This window comes from Chaetodon trifascialis, chromosome 17 (assembly GCF_039877785.1).
Source record: "Chaetodon trifascialis isolate fChaTrf1 chromosome 17, fChaTrf1.hap1, whole genome shotgun sequence".
NCBI classification, from domain to species: Eukaryota; Metazoa; Chordata; class Actinopteri; order Chaetodontiformes; family Chaetodontidae; genus Chaetodon; species Chaetodon trifascialis.
Window position 1 is genome coordinate 2,267,356 of NC_092072.1, and position 22,748 is coordinate 2,290,103.

The 22,748-nt window shown below is 45.1% G+C and overlaps 1 protein-coding gene across 1 annotated transcript in view; it reads left to right on the top strand.

Annotated features, from left to right (window-relative positions):
• Positions 1 to 1,590: 1,590 nt before the first annotated feature.
• Positions 1,591 to 22,748, top strand: part of dbpa (D site albumin promoter binding protein a) — a 30,001-nt gene continuing 8,843 nt past the window's right edge. Inside the window, exons 1-3 of the mRNA XM_070984065.1 lie at positions 1,591 to 2,578; positions 7,703 to 7,971; positions 8,148 to 8,358. Of these exons, the coding sequence (XP_070840166.1) occupies positions 2,383 to 2,578; positions 7,703 to 7,971; positions 8,148 to 8,358 (676 nt within the window). The 5' untranslated portion in view covers positions 1,591 to 2,382. The remainder of the gene's footprint in view (positions 2,579 to 7,702; positions 7,972 to 8,147; positions 8,359 to 22,748) is intronic.

The window sequence follows — 22,748 nt, forward strand, 5'->3', positions numbered from 1 at the left end:
TGATCTTGTCAGAAGTGAAACACTAATCCACACAATCAGCCCCCCCCACCCCCACCCCACCCCACCCCGCGTGCTCTCCCCTCAGCCGGCCTGTCACGCGGCAATAGCATGGGGAAACCTGTGGGCGGAGACTGTGACCTATTTTTGGCCAATGGGAGGCCGGGAGAGGCTGCGAGTGACCTAGTTTCAGCCAATCGGGACGCGGCAGAGTCGCCGGTAGGCAACAGTCGGCGCGTGCCGGAGCCATGTGCTTCTTCGGTGTTAAGAGCGCGAGAGGCAGACGGGGACACAGAAGAGAGAAAAACAGACGAATTATGTCCCTCCAGACCATTTTTATGGGATTAAATACAGTTAAACACCTTAAATGTGACCAATTGGAAACTTCACGGCCTGCATTTGTCTATAAACACAAACACTGCTTTGATTTATTGAAATTAACATTTATTAATATCGTTTTTTCAGCTTTTGCTGCGCTCAGATCACATCATGGCGGATGTGTGTTTACCTGTGAAAGGACTGAGGTGTTACATTTAGGAGGAGGCAGAGCCTGACTGTCACATGTGAACACCTGATGCTCGTGTTTGCTTTGTTATTCAGACTCTTTCAACCCTGTCGAGTTGTGGGGAAACAGCAGCATCGAGCCGAACCTTCTGACGGCTCACGAGCACTGGGCTCTTCCCAGTTTCGCGCTCGGTTCGCGGTCATCGCTGTTGTTTTGGCCTCGCTGTTTAAATGACAGCGTGAGAGAAGAAGAGAGGGGCGGGGTGCGTTCACGGTCCATCCAGGAAGGAGCCCGGCCGCGAGGGCGGGGCTTAGCGCGCAACTGTGCCAGCTGCTGTCAGCCATTGGATGAAATTACGGGGAGGTGTTGTATTGTATGGAAATACGTGTTGCGTTCACGTACTAGGAGGAAAAAACGTGACTGCCAACTTCATCTATTTTGGTTTGATGTAGGCTCTTGTCAGAAGTGAAAAACTAATTAAAAAGAAAAAAAAAATCCTGAGCAGAAAATTTAATCCTGAGAGTTTCATCATAATACACACACACACACACACACACACACACACACACACACACACACACACACACACACACACACTGCTTGTGTGTGACAGCATTTATGAAATAAACCTGATTCTGATCTGGATCAGTTGTATTACTGCTGTTATTTACATCTTGTGCAACATGACACAATTTTTACTGCGTTGCATTTTTTTTCTACTGTGCAATAGCACAAACACTGCATTTATTATCCATATTTTCATGTGCAATGCAATTTTATAGGTAACAGTATTTTTAATGTTCATGTATAGTTGATTTCTATTTTTTATTCTTAATCATTCCGTAATTCTCTTTTTGCCTCTTTTTCTTACTTGATTGAATGATTTATTTCTTCAGCGAAAGTTTTTTCTTTTCTTATCTTCCGGCAGCTCTTTTTCCACACTGAAGCTCATATTTCCCAGCTTTCCCATGCGCCGTGAACGCAGAACAGCGGACGTATGGAAGGGGGCGTCGTCAGTGGGCGTGGTCAGCGTGTGCAAACGATCCACACCCCCAAGCGCCTTTCCCCCGTGAGCGGTGACGTCACACGAGCGGCCCGTGTTGGTTCCAGCTGACTGGCAGAGAGAGAGAGAGAGAGAAAGGGAGGGAGAGAGGGAGGAAAATAAGAGCCATCAGTACCATCTATCTGACTCTCATACTACTGGATATTATTATTTTTTGGGGGGGATCTCTTTATTTCCTTCATCTTATATTTTTTCGCTCATATTTAACCACAAGTTTGGTTCAGTTTTTTTTCTCGCCTCTGCTGGACTCCACCGCTTCTAATCCTCTCCACTCACTGCACGGGACGACAGACATCCGCGTTTCTGTCTGCTTTTATTTTTGGTTTTTCTTCCGGACTAAAATCCTCCGATCGATCAGCCGAGCGACGGCCGGCCCGGAGCCGACCGTGAGCCGCCGCTTGATCTCCACCAACTCAACGGGGACTTCACTCGTGCGCCTCATTCAATTTGTCTTCCCGTGCGCGTTCATTGGTGCGGAGCTGAGTTTGCTCCAGGAGGGAAGAGGTGACAGCAACTCCTGAAGGCTCGGCCGGTCTGAGAGGATGAATTAGACTCGGCCAACATGGTGCCATTTTGGAGATAAGTGCCCCCTTTCACTCAGTGTCTGTGCACTGTCTTCTTCATGGGACGGGCGGAAAAGCGGGACATCAGGTGGACATCTTGAGCGCACACACGCCTCACCTGTCCGCGCACCTTTTCACGGCGCGCCTGTCAATTACTATCACCAATTGGATTATTTTTGATCTTAGAGTCTGCAGGTTGCCTTTCTCCCCCCCCGTGCCTCCCCTCACCTCCCCCCTCCTCCTCCCTAGAAGTTATGTCAAGGCCCCTCACTCAGCTCTTACCGCCGGATCTCCCTGCCGGGGCCACCAGCCCCCAGTTTGGGGCCAGTAACCCGGCTGGAAGTGGCCCCCAAGGCGGCCACCTGACCTCCATGACCAACCTGAAGTCACTGCTCCAGCTGCCAATCAAGGCCGACCAGAGAGGCACCAAGGACTGCTGCGAGATGAAAGGTGAGCGTGTGCACGTGTGTGTGTGTGTGTGGGGGGGGGGGGGGGGGGGGTCCTATAGGCAAGAAGCTTCTTAAAGGGACAGTAGGGGAAATACCTCAGCCAACAAGTCACTGCTGGAGTGTCATGCAGAGACTTCATGCACTCAGAAAATTAAGGTACTTTCATGCACACGATGGAGTTTGTGTGATAGATTATGATGAATTAAATGCAAGAAATTAAAAAGTTTCACTATAAATGCACCTTAGAGATGTTGGAGATGCAGAAATAGTCTCTGGATATTTGGGTCTGGTGATATGAGTTGAGATGAAAGTATTCTTTGACAGTGTCAGCATCTGCTTTTGATTTACTACCATGAAGTAATTCTTTACTGCGTTTGTCAAATCTGACGTTAAACTGTGTGTATTTGGTTGGAGAAAACGAGGGATTTGAATACGTCAGCTGCTGTGGGAAGTTACAGCGTCAATGTTTGACATTTTAATCAAAATCAATGCAAGATTAATCAAAATAATCGTTAGTCGCTGCACTGATCCGACAAATCATCACAGCCTCCACTCAGTGTAAGTCTCTGTGGAAACATCACAGCAATATTACAGTGATTATTCACTGGTGTGTGTGTGTGTGTGTGTGTGTGTGTGTGTGTGTGTGTGTGTGTGTGTGTGTGTGTGTGTGTGTGTGTGTGTGTGTGTGTGCGCGCATGTGACTGAGTGGGTAGGTGTGATTGTAAAAGGCAGAGGCCCTTCTTATCCAACACACACACACACACACACACACACACACACACACACACACACACACACACACACACACACACACACACACACACACTGTTTTCACTTCAGCCGTCCTCCTTCTGGGTTTTTCATATTAAACGTTTCCTTTTTGCATTTGTTGGTGAAATGAAATGATCAAGAGGAGGAGGGGGAGGAGGAGGAGGAGGAGGAGGGAGGAAGAAGAGGGTTTAAAAAAAGAAACACAATCTGGAGTGGATGCCATCAAAATACAGCCGAGGCGGCAGCAGCGGCCGTCGTTTGTGCTGAATGTGACTCTCTGCTCTGTTTAAATAAAGGTTAGTGAGTGGAATTGAATTGCTTCCTATCCACCAGCTGCCATGACAAATATTAACCAGGCTGCCTGCTCGCCTCTCTGCTGTGGGGATGTCATAACTCCCAGTCAGCTGCTGTCACACACACTACGCTTTTGACAGGCTTGTGAGGACCCTGCACTGACTCCCATTCACTCCCTTAAACTCTGACTTCACGCAGACGTGGAGTCGAACCTCAGTTAAACCCTAAAGTAAGTCTTTTTTTTTATCTCCGTGAGGACAGGCACTGTCACGAGTCTGTCCTCACAAGTGCAGATAAAAGTCACTCAGGGAGGGAGAACAACAAAGCCAGCACACCGTCCAGCGCTCCCTGCTGGCTGGCGGCCCCTGGTGGCCCCTTGGTGTAACCGCAGCCCCTTTCTTTAGAGGGTTTTTGTTCCTTTGCATGAGGAGGAGGAGATGATGGTGAGCGCGGCTGACAGGCTCTCTCCACGGAGCCAGAAAGCGGCTCAGAGGCCTCGGCCGGCCTCATTGTCAGCGCCCATAGAGCGAGCGGTCTCCTAATGATAGGTGATGCATTCAGGGGTGTATGGAAGCTGTTTCGTGTGTGATGTTTTTGGCTTTCTTTGCCGTTCCCCCTCCACGATGCAGAGTCGATGTCTCACTCGTTCGCCCTCCTGCTTTCTCCCTGGCTGGCTTTGTTTAACGCCTTCACAAACACCCACTCCATCTCGCACATCTCTCTGTCTGTCGTTCTCTCACACGTCTTTGACTTTCTCCTCTTCGCTCTCTCCTGTCTCGCTCTCTTCCTCGGTCCCTCTGCTGATTTGCATTTTCTCAGGCTTTGTCTCATCTCTTACAGCACACAGTGCATTGCCTACTACCCGTTTCCCCTCCTGCTGCTCTGTTCATTCTCTCCTCCCGCTGCTCTTAAAGGGGTTCCCCCATTTGTTGTGAAGGCCTCGGCTTTATTGTCGTTTTGCTTTCTCTTGCTTCCCTCTGAGCCTGCAGGTGTCTGCCTGCATTTGTGCATCTCAAATAAGAAACTTGTGCACCCAAACGACTGATTTATACTCTGGAATCAGTTGATTTGTGCCCATGAATTACTGTCACGTCACTGCAGCAGCACTACAGTCACAGGTTGTTGTGGTTAGCATTAGCAGCAGGCTAGCTGTGTAGCTTCCAGGTATTGTTGGCACATCTTCCTCATCCTCTTCACACTGGCTGCTGTAAGTTAGGTTCATGCATCAGGATGCAGCTTTCTTTTGATTTTGGGTACATGGCTACGCTTTGGATTAAACCTGCCCAGTGGTGTGTTATCCCCTTAAATCATGTATTTTAAAATTTCAACAATATTATTGACCATTTCTTGCGTTTAACTATAAATTTGCCTCCATCGTTATGTTTTTAAACTGCATGAACACATAAAAAAAGCAGGAAACTGTTGGAAATAGCCGGTTTGTCGATAAAACCAAAAAGTGCAGCAGAAACAGATTTAACAAATAAATCATGAAGCGTTTGACTGAAACGTCACTCAAGCTTCTGAAAAATGGCATCAGATGAAAACTCACCTGATTATTGATTCATCGGGCTTTAATTTGTGTTGTATTTTGCTGGTTTAGTTAGAATTCACGCAAAGTTTTGGATGCAAACCTGCAGCTAACTGTTATTTTCATTGTCAGCTAATCTGATAAATATTTTTACGATTAATCGATCAGTTGTTTGATCTATGAAATGCCAGAAAACAGTGAAAGCTGTTAACCAGTGTTTCCAAAAGCCCGAGAAAGTGTCCTCAAATGTCTCGTTTTGTCCACAAATCTGTGTATTTTTGTTGATCTGCAAAGATCTTGATGTCATTTCTCCGTAGCCATCTTTGTGGCTCGGAAACAAACACACGATAATTGCACCTCCGGGCCTCCTGATTGGCTCGGTTGGTTTTCCGACAGCCACCGACAAACACGGCGGCAGCCTGGGTTGAATCTGGGACGTGGAGGTCTGGCTCCAGGCTCACAGTGTCCCACACCTTCAGAGAGACGTTTATCAGATGAATCCTTCTGTCCTTTCTTTCCGTCCCTCTGCTTTGAGTTGGGTGATGAGCAGACAGCGTTTTAAAGGAGAGTGGAGGATGATGATGGCAGCAGAGATTATGAAGGACATGACTGTGATGCCCTCGACTCCTCCCTCCACCCCCCTCCGTCCCTCCTCTGCTGTTTTCATGTTGTAATCTCGCTTGTCTTTATGTCTTTAATCCCGTTAAACTTAAATTTCCGGCCTGGCCGATGCTCTTCCTCAGTTCCCTCTTCCTCGTCACTCTCTCACGCTCTGCCATCCCTGCCCTGTTAAATATGCTCTTTTATTACTGTTTTATTGGGCTTTATTATTCAGTGCTCCATTAATTGAATATTTGCTTTTGCAGGCAGTCTGTAGAATAATGTTATCGAAGGGTCAGGGTGTGAAACAATCACTCGTCCTTCCGTTCAGTGCTGTTTAATCTGCCGCCTGGTTTTCATGTATTTTCTCTGCTGATGGGTTATTGATGTCCGATGTCTATATCTATCTTTCCATCGGCCCCGTCCCTCCGGGGGGTCAGAGTGCAGGGCCAGTCAAGTCCACTTTATTTATAGATGCCTTTTAATGACTGCAGCTAAGTGCTTTACAGAAAGCAGAGGACACGAGCGTTAGCCAGAAGCACAAACCTCCTTCATCAAACAACTCTTCCTCCGGAGCTTTTCGTTGATGTTTTTTTAAAAGTGTTTTCTGACGAAGCGTCACACGATTTACTGTGGAGACGACTGTTATTCTGCTCTGAGCTGCAGCAGAAGTCTCGTCTGTCCGACGCTCTCGTCAGCAGATGAATACGAGAAGACAGATCCCGGATCAAACAAAGCGATCCAAGAAATCTCTCCCCCAGATCCAGAATTAGTCTTTTTTTTTTTGAGTTTTTCTCACATGGTCTGACGAAGGACAACGTCCACAAGACGAGCCAGAGCTTGTGGCACCGAACGCCCGAGCTGTGCCTCGCTCGAGGGCTGTCGTGCTTTTACGTTTAAAGACAGTGAAATCAAAGACACATTTTCCAACTTCTGATGTGATTTCCTGCGTTTATTATTCATTTATCACCTGTTAGATGCTAAATATGTGTCAAAAACTGAGAAAGTTTGTAAATGTCTTGAAGTGGTGGTGACATAAATTTATCCAATCACATGAGATGTGGCATGACGAGCTTACCCGCCCTCCACTTGACCGTTAACTAGTCGTTAGCTAGCAGAGTAAAATCTAAGCATAAAGGAGTTCAGTTGGCAAAACTAAAGATTTCCAAAGAAACGCAGGCGATGGAGGTGTCGCGTTATGGGACGATAAATACTAAAACACTGCAGCGTAACAGTCGCAGAAGTCAGCAAACTGTCAGATATGACAGTGAAAGCAATATGTAAAGTTTGCTAACATTAGCTAGCATTAGCATGAGTGCGCTGGAATCCTCCTGGCTGATTAATTCAACGTTTCTCGCCTTTAACACGCTGGATGCATCAAGCAGACAGACGCAGGAGTCACAGGAAGTGATGATGTACGTTAGCGCGGGAACCAGAGTGCTTGTTTGTGGACTGACAGCAAATAAAAAGGTATTTTGATGCGCATCAGGGTGTGTTTAACTCATCGGGGATCAAACCTGGGACCATCTGCCCTCCAGACTTATCTTTAAGCACTTTGTTTAAGTGTGTACGTGTGAGTCAATAATCAATTTGTCTGAAAACTCCACCAAATAATTGATGTCATACAGCTTTTCCAGCATGGACACAAAGTGTGTTGGAATGAAGACATTAGCTTGTAAAGTGCTTTATGTCGGGTTTCACTCAAACATCAATAAATCATTAGCACATTAGCTTGAGGACAGTTTAATTACAGTAAACAAGTGAAACCGTTGTGAATGATATTATCAGCCTCTCTTTGCAGTCAGAGTGCTTATCTGTTGTCTTTCCTTTCGGCCTTTAACACAAACGTGGGGGGGCGTGGGTGGGGGGGTGAGAAAGAGTCTTATAGCTTCAAAATACTCTAACAGACTTCTCGTCCGTCCTTCTCTCCAGACAAAGACAAGCCCCTGGACTCTGATGAGGACTCATTGGGCGTCGGAGCCGGAGGGCCCGGTGAGGTGGGGGGGACCCCTGGGTCCGGCGCTTTGAGGCACAACTCCCAGTCAGCCTTCCTGGGCCCGCTGCTGTGGGAGAGGACCCTGCCATGTGATGGAGGCTTGTTCCAGCTGCAGTACATGGACCTGGAGGAGTTCCTGACCGAGAACGGGATGGGGATGCACAGCAATGGGCCCAGCTCCACCAGCGCCCAGATCCCATCCCAGGTGAGACTGATGTGGAACAGAAACATGTTCAAACATCACTGAAACCTCAGCGAAGCTGAAACGTCCCACCTGCCAGTTAGCTCGCTAGCTTGCTCTCCAGCATGTAAGCTAGCATCGCTAGCTCTGTGGTATGTTATTAACATGTATTGTATTTATATTTTCCTCTCTCCTCCCAGAGCTCCCAGTCAGCGGTGCCCAACCAGAGCTCCCAGTGCCCTCCAACCTCCCCTCCGCCATGCTCCTCCTCGTCCTCCTCCATGTCCTCTTCATCCTCCTCTTCCTCGCTGCTGGGGCTGGAGACCGTCCAGCCGCAACCGCCGCCGCTACCTCCACCTCAGCAGCAGCAACAGCAGCAAGGCATGATGGGAGGACCTGAGTGTCTACATGGTGAGTGACTGAACGTCAACATCAAGCTGGGAGGAATTCTGGGTTGTGATCTGGTGGTTTTATTCCATTTTGGCCCATTTAGACAGACATTAAATATAAGTTAATACATTATGTGTTAATTATTTATTGCATCAGTCTCACCAAAGCAGGAGGAGGTCGTTAGAAGAAAGGTTTTGATGTCTTTAATGTCTTAAAACCTTAAAAATGAATCAAAATAAACCAACTTCTGAGTTAGAAATGAGAAAGCCTTTCTTCTGGAAGCTCCTGCGAAGGCGACAGCGAGATTCAAAGTGACATCTGCACGTGAGAAGGCGACATCCCTTCAGCCTAATGCAGGCAGACGCAGATGAAGCTGTATATGCAGAGACCTTAATGTGATCTGGCGCTAATGAGGACACAGACTCATGATACATTACATTAACTAACCCAATTCCACCACTGGACTCCTCCAACAATAACCAGAGTAGGGTCTTCTCTAATTATATCTCAGATAAATGGCTGACACCCGGTTCTCCGGCCCTCCTCGGCTCTCTCTCGCAGCCAGTTTTCATCCGTTATGTATTCATAATTCATTGTTTCCCCTCTCTGCTGCTTTTGATGTGAACCAGAGCTGCCAGAACATCAGAGGAGCTTTTCTGTCTGTCGTTCTTTTATTTCTCCTTTCTGTTGGAGATCTCACAAATGTGACAACTTCCAATTCTAATTGAAACCACAAAGGCTGCTCTTCACAATGCTGACGGTCATGGTTTTTATCCTGCGAGCAATCGAATGAATCATCACAGCTAATTTCATGATGATTTATTGATGACAGATTGCCAAATGCCTTTGTGAATGTTCAGTGGTTGTAGACGTTTAAAGGAAGGGTGAGACAGTGAGTGATGGAGGGTGTAAAGTTTTGTTGATGTTTGGACACAGAAGAAGAAGAAGCAACTTTTTATAACAGTTATTATTGTGTTGTGAACTTAATCTCGCCCCTGAAGCATCACTGGTTTGAACCAAATGGACGAAGAGGCTGTTCAGATTGTTTGCTCGTTAGTGAGAAGCAGAGCTGTGATGCTGCTTTAATGCATTGATATGGCGAGTGCACACCTCTGAACAGGTGCATTTAGGGTGCAGCCCCTGAAGTGAGACACAGGAAACAAATAATAATAACAACGCGACTAAACGAGACGAAATAAGTGACAACCGCTGCTTGAAACACCTCAGATGAGAGCGGGAGGAGTGAAGCAACACAAAAACTTGTGGGCGAATCAAAACAATGAGCTGAAAGACAGTAAAAGAGCAGCAGAGTCAGGCGATGGTTGTCTATGAGCGACACCACAGGCTGATTTTATAAAGGTGGACTGCTGCTCTTCTTGCTTTGTTGACGTGTTGCTTGGACGGCAGGAATCAAGGGACTGTTTTCATCACATGGTGATAATCAGCTGTGCACTTTATATTTTTCTGTGTGTTGAACTCATACCCATGTTTTCACGAAATGTGCATGCCTTTAATGCAGGATGTAGCGTGCAGCGTTTGTACGCAGCTACTCGCTGAAAGAATCAGTCAGAGAGAGCCTTTAAGAGGAGGAAAGGGAGATAAAGTGCCCAGCAGGATCCAATTCTGAGAAATCTGACTGGAACATCGTGTTTGTCTTTTTATTCTGAGTCATAAACAATAAGAGAGGAGATGCTTCACAGTGAAAAGGAGCTCGAAGAGGGAAGAGAGATACGAGAAAGAAAGCAGGATGGAGCTGCTACACCGAGTGAATACCGCTGAATACTGCTGCGAGGCTCGCAGTGTGTGTCTGTGTGTGTGCGCTCATGTCTGCCTGAGTGCCTCTGTGAATATACAGCACCAGTGTGTGTGTGTGTGTGTGTGCGCACAGGCCTTTACGTGCTCATGCTTTTGTGTGTCTGTGCAGTACGCTGAACTTTGAACATGCATATGAGAGTGTCCTCTTTATTTCTCCATTTGCATGCAACTGTTTGGGCTTTAATGCGAACATGCTCGTGTGTGTGTATGCGTGTGTGCTTGCGTGCACGCGTGTGTGTGCGCTCTCTTTATTCTGAATTATAAACACGTGACTGGGTTGAGCATGATGCATCCAGCCAGAAATCCCTCAGGTCGTTGTGAAGCTGAAGTGTTACTACAGAGCTGCAGAGACAGAGAGCATCAACCAGAGGAAAAGATGGAAAATAGACTGGTTCCAATAAACGGATCCACGTGCACATTTGGTTTGATTTTAATTGAAAATTCAGCTCAGAGGGAGGGAAACAAAAATATGGATGCAGCTGTTTTACAAGTTGCTTTGATAACATTTTTTTTACCTGTTTGTTCCTTAAAATGCTATAAATCATGAATACTGACATCTGTGAGGACGCAAACTGAGGTCAGAGACGGAGACTCGCGGATGAACACTGCACAGATAAATCAGCTGTGGTCACACAACTGCTGGAACTGGACACAAATATTCCAAAAAAACTCAAAACTGGTTTTCCTTTTCCTTACTTCACAAATCCAGATGAAACCTGGAAAGTTTTTGCTGTAAGATTAGATTAGAGATTAGAGAAGCAGAACGGTGCTTTCATGTCATTCATTGTCTCTAGAAACCCCCAAACATGATGAATAAATAATTATGTTTATACTTGATTTCATATGAAGATTTTATACTGGAAAAGGCGCAGAATTGTTTAAAGCAATCTCCACCTGGATTTTATTCCCACACTTCCTAAATTTGGGATTTTCCTGCAGCAGCTTCTGCTACACAAAACAAAAATAGACAAAAAAAAATTAGCTAACAAGCCTTTGATGCTGCTCTCTTGTGTCATAAAATGTGTATGGAAAATAGATTGTGGTGTAGATGGTATTCTAAAAATGCAAAAATTCAAAATAAAACACGAAGTAATGAGCTGTACTCATGCGCAGGTGTTTGCAATCCTGATTTCAGCTATAAAATGAGCCTGATTCCTGATTATTCTCACATCAGTAAAGTTTTCTGAACGAAGCTCCAGGAGTTTCGTCCAATCTGATGCATGAAGCGCTCGTGTTGATATTTCAATCAGTGAAGGAGAGGATTTGCCAGACTGAAGCCTCGCTCAGTCCTCTTCAATGTCACTTTGCTCAACACTCGCTAGCGATGCTCTTTAACCAAGCAAACGCCCACTGAGGTCATTTTTGGAAGAGGAGGAAAAGCTGTTCAGCAGAATTCATTAGACGTTAAAGAAGGACCACCACGGCTCTCCCTGTAAATGATATTAAATACTCAGGTCATTTGTTTATTTCTTCCTCGCCAGAACGTTTTCTTTCTCCTCCTAAAGAATAGACCTTTGTTTTCTTGGCAAAGCAAGCATTAATCATCTGTACTTGTAGCTCAGATCAGCTGTTATCAGGCTGCAGCTCGACACGTCCAGGTCAGTTCACTCAGTCAGAAACCTTCCTGATGAAAAACAGCTTTTTAAACCTCAGATTCCCCTGAGCCTGCGCATGCTGGAGGACGCATGAACTCATTGACCTGCATGTGTTTGGAAGGAAGCATCAGCTGCATGAATTTTTCACAGCTCTCACACAGGCAGCCCTCGATGGCGAGAGATGATGACGACGAAAAACTTAGCGTCATCGCTGCAGAAGGTTTGACGTGGGATTAAAAGGAAACAAGTCACCTGGAGAGAAACCCTGAATCTGAACAACCACCCAGATCTAATGAGCTGTTCCTCTGCCTCGAGGCTGATCAGTCCACCAGACTTCATGGGAATCTGGACCGTTTTTAAATCCTGCTGACAAGCTGACACGTGAAGAGGCTGACAGTGAAAGCAGAAGTGGTGAAGCTTCAGCGGGAACTACACATAAAAACAAACAGCCACGAGTGGAATATGGCTTCTGTACTTCTACACATTCATAGAAAACTACAGGCAGCAAACTAGAGTTAGCACCCAGCAGCTAAATTATGAACTGGCTTTTAAGCTGACATTTGCATGTGATTTGGTTTTACTCATTTACAACCGAGGCTCGATCTCAAGCCTCATTTTCGAGACATTTTAGGCTGGATTTTCAGTGGGAATGAGCTGATTTTCAGCTGTCAGATATCTCTTCGCCCTGAAGTCGTCTGAGACTGTGATCAGCCACAATAACTACACTTAAATGGACTTCAGCACCCAGAAATTAAGCAGAATAAGGCACTACCCTGAATACAGAACTGGGAAGTAAACATTTTTTTGTGCTTATCTATATTTGGATAATTTAGCATAATCAAAGTAAGATTATACTCTATTTAAGTTAAAAGGTATTTTTGGACTTCTCAGTCTTTTGCAACATACAGTGCTTCACAGCACACTTTCTACTATCTGAACTCACTGTCGTGGCCCAAAGCTTGCTAAATTTTATATTACAAATATGGCCACAATGCCTCTGCATCAGCATTCAGGCAGACATTATGTTTTGGAGGGAAAACCCAGGGTCTTAGCAGTCCACGTCTTCGATCGCATGAAACACAAATTCAAAGCTGCAAATTTGAAATGTTGAAGCTGAAACAAGCTTTAGCAATGTGTCAGCCGACATGCAGCTACACAGGTTAGCGTAGCTCATATAGCTAGCACCATCGGCGCACTGAACGCTGCACCTCACTGGTAAAGCTAATGCTAAGCTAACATTCAACTCTGAGCAAACACCATCCACTGATGAAGCCCATGTGATCGGCTTGAAAATATGGCAGATACCTGATTTTATAGGGCATATACTCATAGAGAAATCTGATGATATACTGTATATAATAAACAGTAATCTTGATACTGATCCCTTATATTCGTTTTTTGGTGCTGTGACCTAGATACAGCACATACTGATCTGAACATTTTACAGTTGAAAAATCAACTTGTCAGCACGCTCTCAAATCCACTTTGGCATTTCTGTGCTGCTGTTTCTTCTTACTTACGAGCTGACATACACACAGATTTCTACAACAAGCGACCATCGGGGTCTTGGTCTCGTTGGAGGCTCTGGAAGTTGCTGTTGTTGTGTCAATCCTCTTTTCACAATGTCAAGAATGAACTTGCTTGCCTGTTATTGTTACATCAAAAATGCTAACTCATTAGCTACAGCATCACTTCCGCATACGTCTATATGCAGAGGCACGTGGGCTAAAACAGGCAGAATCTGTTGTGTTCAAGCTGCCTCTGACTACAGACTGAGACCAAGACAGAAGTGTAATGACAGTTCAGATATGCCACCGTACAAGAAAACACTGGAGCTAAACACAATACTTCATGCTCAGAGGCTTGGGTCCCACTACAATGCTCCTCCAATACGTTGGAGCAATACTGACGTTGTCCTTGTTTTTTAGTACCTTTTTTATAAGTGAAAGTCATGTGACCTTACAAACGGGACATACTGTAGAGGGTAACGTGAACAACAGAACATACAGACATTAAGATTACTTATTGACCACCAACATGTTATTTGCCTTCATTCATTCATTCAACCTTTATTTTACCTCGCAAAAGACATTGAGGTTACTGGGCTCATTTACAATGTAGCCGAGTAAAACAATAAAAACAAAAGCACTTAGACGTGGAAAAAGCCAATGACATAAAACTTACATAAAAATGAGTAAGAGGAAAAAGCAATAAAAGCCATAAAAGAAGGACCCATTTGAAAAAAAATAAGATAAATAAAAGCAACAACAATGAGTAAAAACAGTAAAAATGCAAAAACCATTAATCAAGTAAAACAGGACCACCTAGAAGGAAAGTGTGAACCAATTAAGGATTTAAATTGCCCTATGGATAAAAATGAGGAGAGCTTTAAATGGCTCTGCATGTTGTTCCATGTTGTAGGTGCGCAATATTAAAAACTGGATTTTCCAAGTTCAGTAAAAACAGCTGGCACCTGCAGCGTGATCCAATCACTGGACCGAGTTTGATAAGAACCCACATTAAATTTCATTTTTAGCCGTGCTAGCGGCTCCACCTTGGTCCAGACTGAAATATCTCAACAGCTTTAAGTTGAACTACCAAGAAATTTCATCCAGACGTTCAAGGTTCCCAGAGGATGAATCCTCATGACTTTGGTTGCTGGAGCCTACTTTCCGTTTAGTACTAATTAGCTATTGTTAGCATGCTAACATGCTAAACTATGAACATGATAAAGGTTATACCTGTTAAACATCCACATGCGAGCATTATCATTGTGAGCATGTTAGCATGCTAATTTGAGCATTGCAGTACAGCAGCTAGCTGTTAGCTGTTTACATTTGCGTAGCACAAAGTTATGGACCATGTCGAGGGTCCAGAAGTCCACAAGTTCTGATATGTTTCAGCAGTGAAAACAAAGAATTCATTCTAGCATTTTTGCAGGCCCTCCTCACCTGAGGGTCCTTTATACTCATTCCCCCTCCGACGTCCATCACCTCTGTGCTTAGATAGAAAAGCTCAGCAGTCCAGCTACCACAGCCCATATCAGTGTGTTCACTTTCTCCTGCAGACAAACATCGGAGCGCTGATTAGCCCGCCCTTGGCTTTAGGAACAACATAAATGACTTCCCCAGCTGCTTCACCTCACACAACCAAAATACCAGCGTCTAGACTGGAAGAATCTCAGATAAACCCTCCAAGAACCATCAACCAGTGAGCTGAGATATACAGTAAGAGTTTAATTCCAATGCACAAAAGAGGAATTTAGTCAGATGTGGCAGCGCATTGATTAAACACTGAGCCAAATGACTTGCTGTGTCTTTAAAGGAGGAGTGTGCAGGATAATGCCAGGCCTGTGCAGGACTGTGATTAATCCCGGGGAGGGAAGGGTTAAAGCAGTTACTGACTCTGCACTCTGTAACACTGCACAGAGCCGAGGGGGGGGCGAGAGAGCAGCGCTCGCTTTGCATGTTTTGAAACGTCTCTCTCCCTCTCCGTCTCTCACACGCTCAGGCCATGTGCGGCCGCCACGTCACGTGCCGCTGCAGAAAGCACCGGAGCGAGAGAGGCAGCGTGAGGGAGGGAGGGAGGGAGGGAGGGAGGGGAGGGAGAAGGGAGATAAAGAGAGAGAGAGAGGGAGAGAGAGAGAGGGGAAACAGATTACAGAGAGAATAAACACAGAGGACAAAGCAGAAGAGAAAGAGCTTGAGGAAGAGGACGGAGAATTTTAATTGAATTTTAAAGCAGATCATCATGTAGCAGAAGACAGAATACTCCTGATTACTGTCTATGAACTGTACAAATCCACATATTTACCAGTTCCTAATCTGCCACAGAATAAATACAGACTAACCACAAATAACCCCCGTCCTGAAATCAACAAGTCCCACAAACTAAAGCACAAAATAAAGAGTTCAGTGTTGCCTCTTTCTCATGTGTGTTCAAGGTTCCCTGAGGATGGATCCTAACGCCTACGAGCTGCAGCCTGCTCTCTGTTTCGTGCTAATTAGCACTAGCCTGCTAACATGGTAAACTAACACGGTGAAAGATTATATCCGCTAATCGTACACATGCTAGCATTATCATTTTGAGCATGTTAGCATGCTAATGTGGGCATTACTGTGCAGCAGGTGTTTCAAGATAAATGTGAATATACTTGTTTTTGCTGCTGATCCACCAGCGTATCGACACTGCAGGGCCTCAGCGCGAACGTCTGGACCGCGTGCATGAGCGCTCTCTGTGGACCCCACCCCAGATCCACAGCTGTTCATCCTGGTGTCTTCGCAATCCCTCCCCGTGCCTCTTGTGTGTGTTTTAATCTGATGCTTTGTCATCAGTGCTACATCATTTGTCAGGACCTTCCAAAATGCGTGTGACCTTTAAAAACTGAGTCATGTGACCTTTATTCTTTTGATGTGCCACCTTTGCAGTTAAGAGCAGGATAGACCGGCGGCGCATCAACTTGCAGGAACGCCACTGTCCTTTTCCCCGGCAGCAACGTGCTTAAGCTCTTCAAAAGAAAAGCTATTTTTATCAAGCCAGCTACTGTTCTGCGGCTACTGTCCGCATCGCGCATCAAGTGTGAGCTACGACCGTTTCTTACCGCCTCCAACTGTGTTGACCGCAGAAGAAATCGCAGTGTGTCGTATCTTGGCCAATCAGAGACATGCATGCGCACAGCTGATCGCTCTGTAATGTGCAGCGTTTTGGCTCCTGAACACCCTTCAAACTCAGAGATCTGTAGCTCAAACTGGCCTTCCTGGACTGGTCGTCCTTTCACTGCAGCCCACCAGGAGTCTCCTCGTAGCGTTCTCAGCCTGAACACCTGGTTACGGTTGGCAGGAGACGGGGTTTGAACGGTGGTCAGACGCTTTGACTTCCTCCTGTAGAGGTTTTGCGGCGCCGTCATGTCGTTTGTCGTTCCTCATACGTAAACACGTGAACATTTTGCCGTTTTAGGCATCTGAACAATCGTTCAGTGCTGTTGTTTTTCTGGTGAGGACAGGCAGGCTGAGAGCAGGCCAACGGCGTCCCCGAGCCAGACCTTCTGTTTGAATTTATCGTTTTTTGTCGGAAAGTCTGTGTTCAGTCACAAGTCGGGACGTCCTGATGAGATTTTTTTGGAACAGCACAGCAGCACATGCAGCGCATATGCAGACCACAGTGAGCGCACGTTAAATAAGAAGACTTAAAGCCTCAAGAACGAACAAAATAAGTAAATATTAAAGTCCTGATGCAGGAAACCTGAAGTCTCACACCGTGTCAGGTCTTCTTACATGTCTGGTCATGTCATGTGACCAGGTTCCATAATGCGATCTGGCCACTGGCAGAACGCGAGCAGTGATTCAGAAAGAGGGAGGAGGTCACTGCTATCTTCACGCCGCGGTGACATAACTCCCAGCCACTGTGTTGACATTAGGAACAAGACTCCCGGGGTGTGTCACCTGGACTGAATTGTTTCTGGTGTGTGTGTGTGTGTGTGTGTGTGTGTGTGTGTGTGTGTGTGTGTTTTCACTGGTGTTCTTGCACACTCATGTGAAGGTGCACGTGCCTGACTGTGTGTGTGTGTGTGTGTGTGTGTAGAGGCGAGTCCAAGCCTGCCTGGGTGTGTGCGTGGACGTGCATGTGTGTCTCACAGTGAGACTAAAACCAGATGTTACAGATGCTGCAAAGTGAGATAAAAATAATCTGAAACGATCACGTGAGCAGAATCAAAACAGCTTGCGGCAAAAAGACTTTGAAAAAAGATATTTTTATTCGACACTAATTAACTTCTTTCTAAAACAATAAATAAAATCTATTATGACAATTATATAAACAATTATGCCTATTAAAAAAATCAGGTGTGTGTATTCTTGCGTGTTTATAAATGAGTTCGGCTCGAAAACAGGAAATGAATCAACTATTTAAAGTTTAAACGCTTGTTCACATGTTTCTCTGTTTCATATCAATATATTCACAGAATTCAATATTTTTACATTTTTGGCTGTTTGTAGGACAAAACAAGCTACCTGAAAATGCCATTTTGGACTCTGTGAAAGCACACAGATCAATGAAAAACCTAATTGACAGATCGATCGATACTGAAAGTCAGGCCCGAGGGAGTGTGGGTGCAACGCGCAGCGGCCAGCGTTTCCTCCGGATTGTTGTTTGCTCATATAATTGAAGGAAAAGCTCACAGTTGGCCAAATAGGATCGGATGTGTTTAAGATAGAGAGGAAGAGGCCAAACATGGCAGCAGACAGTCACGGCCGTGTTTACGTTACAGGGAGGGGAGCCGTCTTTATGTAACTCACTTCCTACATCGCATTCCTCGTCTGTATTGTATTTCCACCCGCTGTTTTTTCTGTCTGGCACAAACAGCTGCTGGCAGAGCTCACGGTTCATCCCCGTGTCGTCCACTCAGAGGACAGAAACAAACTGTACAGGAAATGAAACGCCGCTCTGACTCTTTATCTGATTACTACTGCTGATGGTAGTACTAATACTGAGACTACTACTGCTGCTGTTACATAATACTGACTAGTGGAACTCATCCTGACCATGAACGCATCAATACTGCACGCTGAACCCTCCACAGATATTTACACATATTTTATTGTCTGTTTACAAAATACAAAGATTACTACTACTTCTACTTGCAGTGTCAGTACTATGATGACTGATTGTACACTTCATCTCCCACTGCTGCTTTTAGTGTGACTAAAACTGCTGTTAATACTACTGTTGAGACTACAAATAGTACTGTTTCTTCTTTTACTGCTCTTCGTCCTGCTGCTGAAAGTACTGCACTGTTAGCATGCTTACCACAAATACTACTACTAATGCTTTAAATGCTAGTACTGCTGCTGTTGGGACTACTTTCAAGACTACTAATTGATCTGGTACTACTGCTAATTCTACTACCACTGCTATTAGTACTGTTATCACTGCTACAGTAATTACTACTACTGCTGTTGAGGGTACTAGTATACTACTACCACTCCTACTATTAGTGCTGTTAGTGCTACTGTGACTAACAGCAATAAAAGTACTAACAACAGTAGATCTAGTACTGTTATCACTATGCCAACTACAACTACTAGTGCTACTCACTAATACTGCTGTCAGTGCTACTACTACAGCTACTGCAGTACTGTTACTGCTCTTGTGATTAATAGTACTGTAAGTGCTACTGTTAGTACTGCAAGTGTATGATTGTACCGTGAGACCACGATTAGTAGTAATACTAATATATTTAGTGTACTGCTACTGCTGCTGTTACCAGAACTGCTGGTCTTGCTATTCGCTGATAGCTCCCATTATCGTTAGCACTGTTAGCACTGTTAGTGCTATTACTACTACTGATGCTGGGCCCTTTACTCTTTGTGATATTTGAATATTTGTGTGAAATATTCCTCCTCAGACTCTTCAGGGCTGATTAAACTAAGCAGAGCGTGAGTCAGTCTGTTTTCCCACAATTCAACACTGAAGTCAGATGACACCAACCATCATGTAACGGTGCCCATTATGGTGCGTTTGATGACTAAATGTTACAGTGTGTCATCGTGTTTGTTCTGCCATTGTTGCACTGTTGTGTTCTATATTTGAAAGTTAAGGAAAACATCCAGTTGGCAGTCCTAGATTTAATGTTAACGTGTCTTCTCGAGCAGGGAGACAAAAAGTTATTCTAGCCGTCCCAAACTGAAATGTGCTGTCACAGTGAAGCACGAAACAAAGCAGTTCAGTCACAAAGAGTCGATCAGACCTTCAGATTCAAGTCAGAAATTGCAGCTTAAATGTAGTAAAAATGGATGAAAACTCACCCAGGATGAAAAAATGGACTTTAAAACCCAATGAAAAGTACAAATACACAAAAATCTTCTCAGTTACAATAATTATAATAGGAGTTAAGTGTTAGCGCTGTCCTGGTATAATTAGCATAATTACCATTGTCCCACTAATTGCATTGTTTCCCTTTATTAAATCAGAACCCACTGAAACAGGAAAAGGTTTCAATGGAAGAAGGAAGCGCTGCAGAGCTGGAGGATGAGGATGATGATGATGAGTCTGAACTTCAGTCTATATTTGGAGGCTTTCGTGCCGTAATTGTTGCGTTTCACCTGCTTCGCCCACTCCTACTTAAGTTTTCGGGTTCCTACATTTCCCACAATGCCTCTGTGCGACCCCCAGAAAGCCGCAGTGAGTTTGTTGGTTTTGTGTGTAGGCGGATCAAGTGAAAGCATGGTTCGATCAAGCGAGCGATTAGTCAAGAGGAAGAGTTGCTCACCTGACTCTCAAACCTCAACCTGTCTATTTTCTGCCTCCGTGGGCGTCTCAGCCCACTGCAGCCGATTCCTCCCTGCATGCTTTGTGAACGCTGGAGCAAAATGGCGGCTCGAGAGAGAAGCCGTTTGATTGAGAAGGACGCAAACCGAACCCAGACTATTCCCTCGCTTTCCCGTTCTCTTCTATCAAACTGTTGGACCTTGAAAAAGGCGTTGAAAAAGTTTCCGAAAGAGGGCTGGAAAAGTTGTGGAGGCTTTAAAGTTCCCATACCAGCCAGCTTCATCAGTATGCCTCCGCTCGCTCCATCTGAGGATCAACTCCTCACATCCTCAGGCGAATCCTGTGATGGAGATTTTAGATGATACAGCAGCCGTTTAAAAATGAAGCATTTCAACCAGGAATTCTTGACAAGAATATGAATAAGAAATGAAGGCTCTAATTCCAAACTTTGCAGTCCTTGAATTTCACCAAACGAGACCTTCAAAGACCTTGAAAAGTCTGGAGGACGACAAAGTTTTAATGGAGGAAGTCAAATGCTGCAGTTCTGGTGGAAACACTGGGTTTAGTGAGATGATTCTGGCGCCAAAACGGTCAAATTTAAATATCATACCAGCAGAAATTTGAGTGTTAGTTGCTTTAATCCAACATTATATACAAGAAGGCTTTCAGATGAATGTACAGACTCACTGTAGCCTGATGGAGAGAGAGACAGGGAGAAGCAGAGATGGACAGGCAGAAAGAGAAAAACACATAATCTCAACTAAATTAATGAAAGCAGCGAGCGAATCCGAGAGTCAGCGGCTGCTTCGTCCAAATGGCTCCCGCTCACAGACAGGAAATGAAGCCAGGCGAAGCCGCGCTTGGCGGCTGTTTACCCGGCAGCAGCGGGAGCCGTGCTCTTGGATCAGTCTCAACTTTTTGCCCAAAATGGTTGTTATTAGGATGGGGCTTTGGACAGACTTATCCAGGATCAGCCCCGTCCAGCTGCCAGAGAGTCAGATCAAACCGTCATCTGATGGAGTCGCTGCTTCGCGGACGAACAGATGGACCAGAGGATGTATAGACGGATAAAGAGGGGATATATGGAGCATTGCATTATGGGAGATTCATGATGGTTTTATGGATAAACGTGCACAGTTTGTATGTAGTATGCCATCTTTTATTCCATCAGCAACTTTATTTTGAACTCGTTTGGTGGTTTGATCCATAAAATTCAAACGCAAATCATCCGACCATCAGTCCAAAATCCAAATTTATGATTATGCAAATGGAAATGGAAATGAGCAAGTGTTGCTTGGCAAAGGACTTAAAGCTGCATTATCAGATATTTCTGGCCACTTGGGGGCAGCATTAACAAGCTGCCAACGTTCTCCTTTTAACTCTGTTTTTGGTCTCTACCAACTCCTGAGGGACATATCTGCTCCACTGTGCTCACCGGCAGCTAGCAGCTAGCAGCTAGCAGCTAGCAGCTAGCTCGGTAACTGACCAGTAAGAGCAACGTCCCGTTCATGTTTGGAGCCGTTTAGAAGAGGAATCAGCTTTTGACTCTTCTGCCACAACATCAGCCTCTGCAGGGCGACAGGTCGCCGAGACCGGCCAATCATCAAGCCGCTGTATTTGTGAGTCCATGTGACTTTTGTTTACAAGCTCTGGTTTGATTGCAAGTGGGAGCCCAAAATAACCAAATGCACACAAAAAGTCAACTTTTCCACTCTGGCGTGGACCAAAGTAAAACCAACTATAAAGGATAATAACTGTACAGCAGGATGGTGCATTCATGGCACACTGGAGCTTCTGTAAATCCAAGCTCTGAGCTGGGGGCGGATAGAAGGAGGGAATATGGATCTGATTTTATGCAGTTTCTCAAAAAGAAAAACGTACAGATCGTGTCAAAGTGTCGGTGGGCATCAGTTTCTTTTGCTTGTTGAGGACTTTCATAAGCAGATCAAAATCACTGAGGAGTCAAGCTCTTTTTTTCCACTTTTTAGGATTTAATGTAAACACAATCATGAGATTTTATCTCAGTTTGACACGAGTTTGAACTCCAAACCCTCCGTTCACTCAGTCCCACGCTGTTGTGCTAACGCTGCACGCTCACTGTGCAGTCAAGTGTTTTCAGCTGGATTTCAGGGGGAACTCGGGGGTATTTCAACCATCGACTTCCCCTCAAAGGTTTCACCCCTCGCCTGCTTCAGAGCGTCAGCGGACCTCTCAGGGCCCGTGGAGGGTTTGGCTTTGGTATTGCGGTTGACGTGCATAATGACATGACTGACAGCTCGCAGCAGCAGTCGAGTCGGTGTCAGTCATGCTGCTCTGACTGACATTTCCAGGTTTACAAAACGCTCCGGCTGCTCCGAGTCCCGCCTGCCTGAAGGCATTCTTTAAAAAATTAAATTATGTCACTCATGCTGAATCTTTCAGAATCCGTCATGAACGAGAGGGATTTTGGATGCATTTGTCAAAAAGCCAACATCAGTTCCTTTCATCATTGCTGGTAAAAATAACTTACAAGTCAAATTATGGGCTGTAAACATGTTTCATTTGCTCAAGTGTCTGAAATCTTTCCACTACTGTTTCAGCCGGTATTGGTCACCAGCTCGACAGTTATTTATAATCTGTGGCTGAGAGCCCGGAGCTCCAAAAAGCGTCTTACAAATGCTGCCACAACAGAGTTCAGACTGGTACTGGATGATTGCTCAACTAACACTCCATCCATTCCAAAGAGGAAACGTTTGG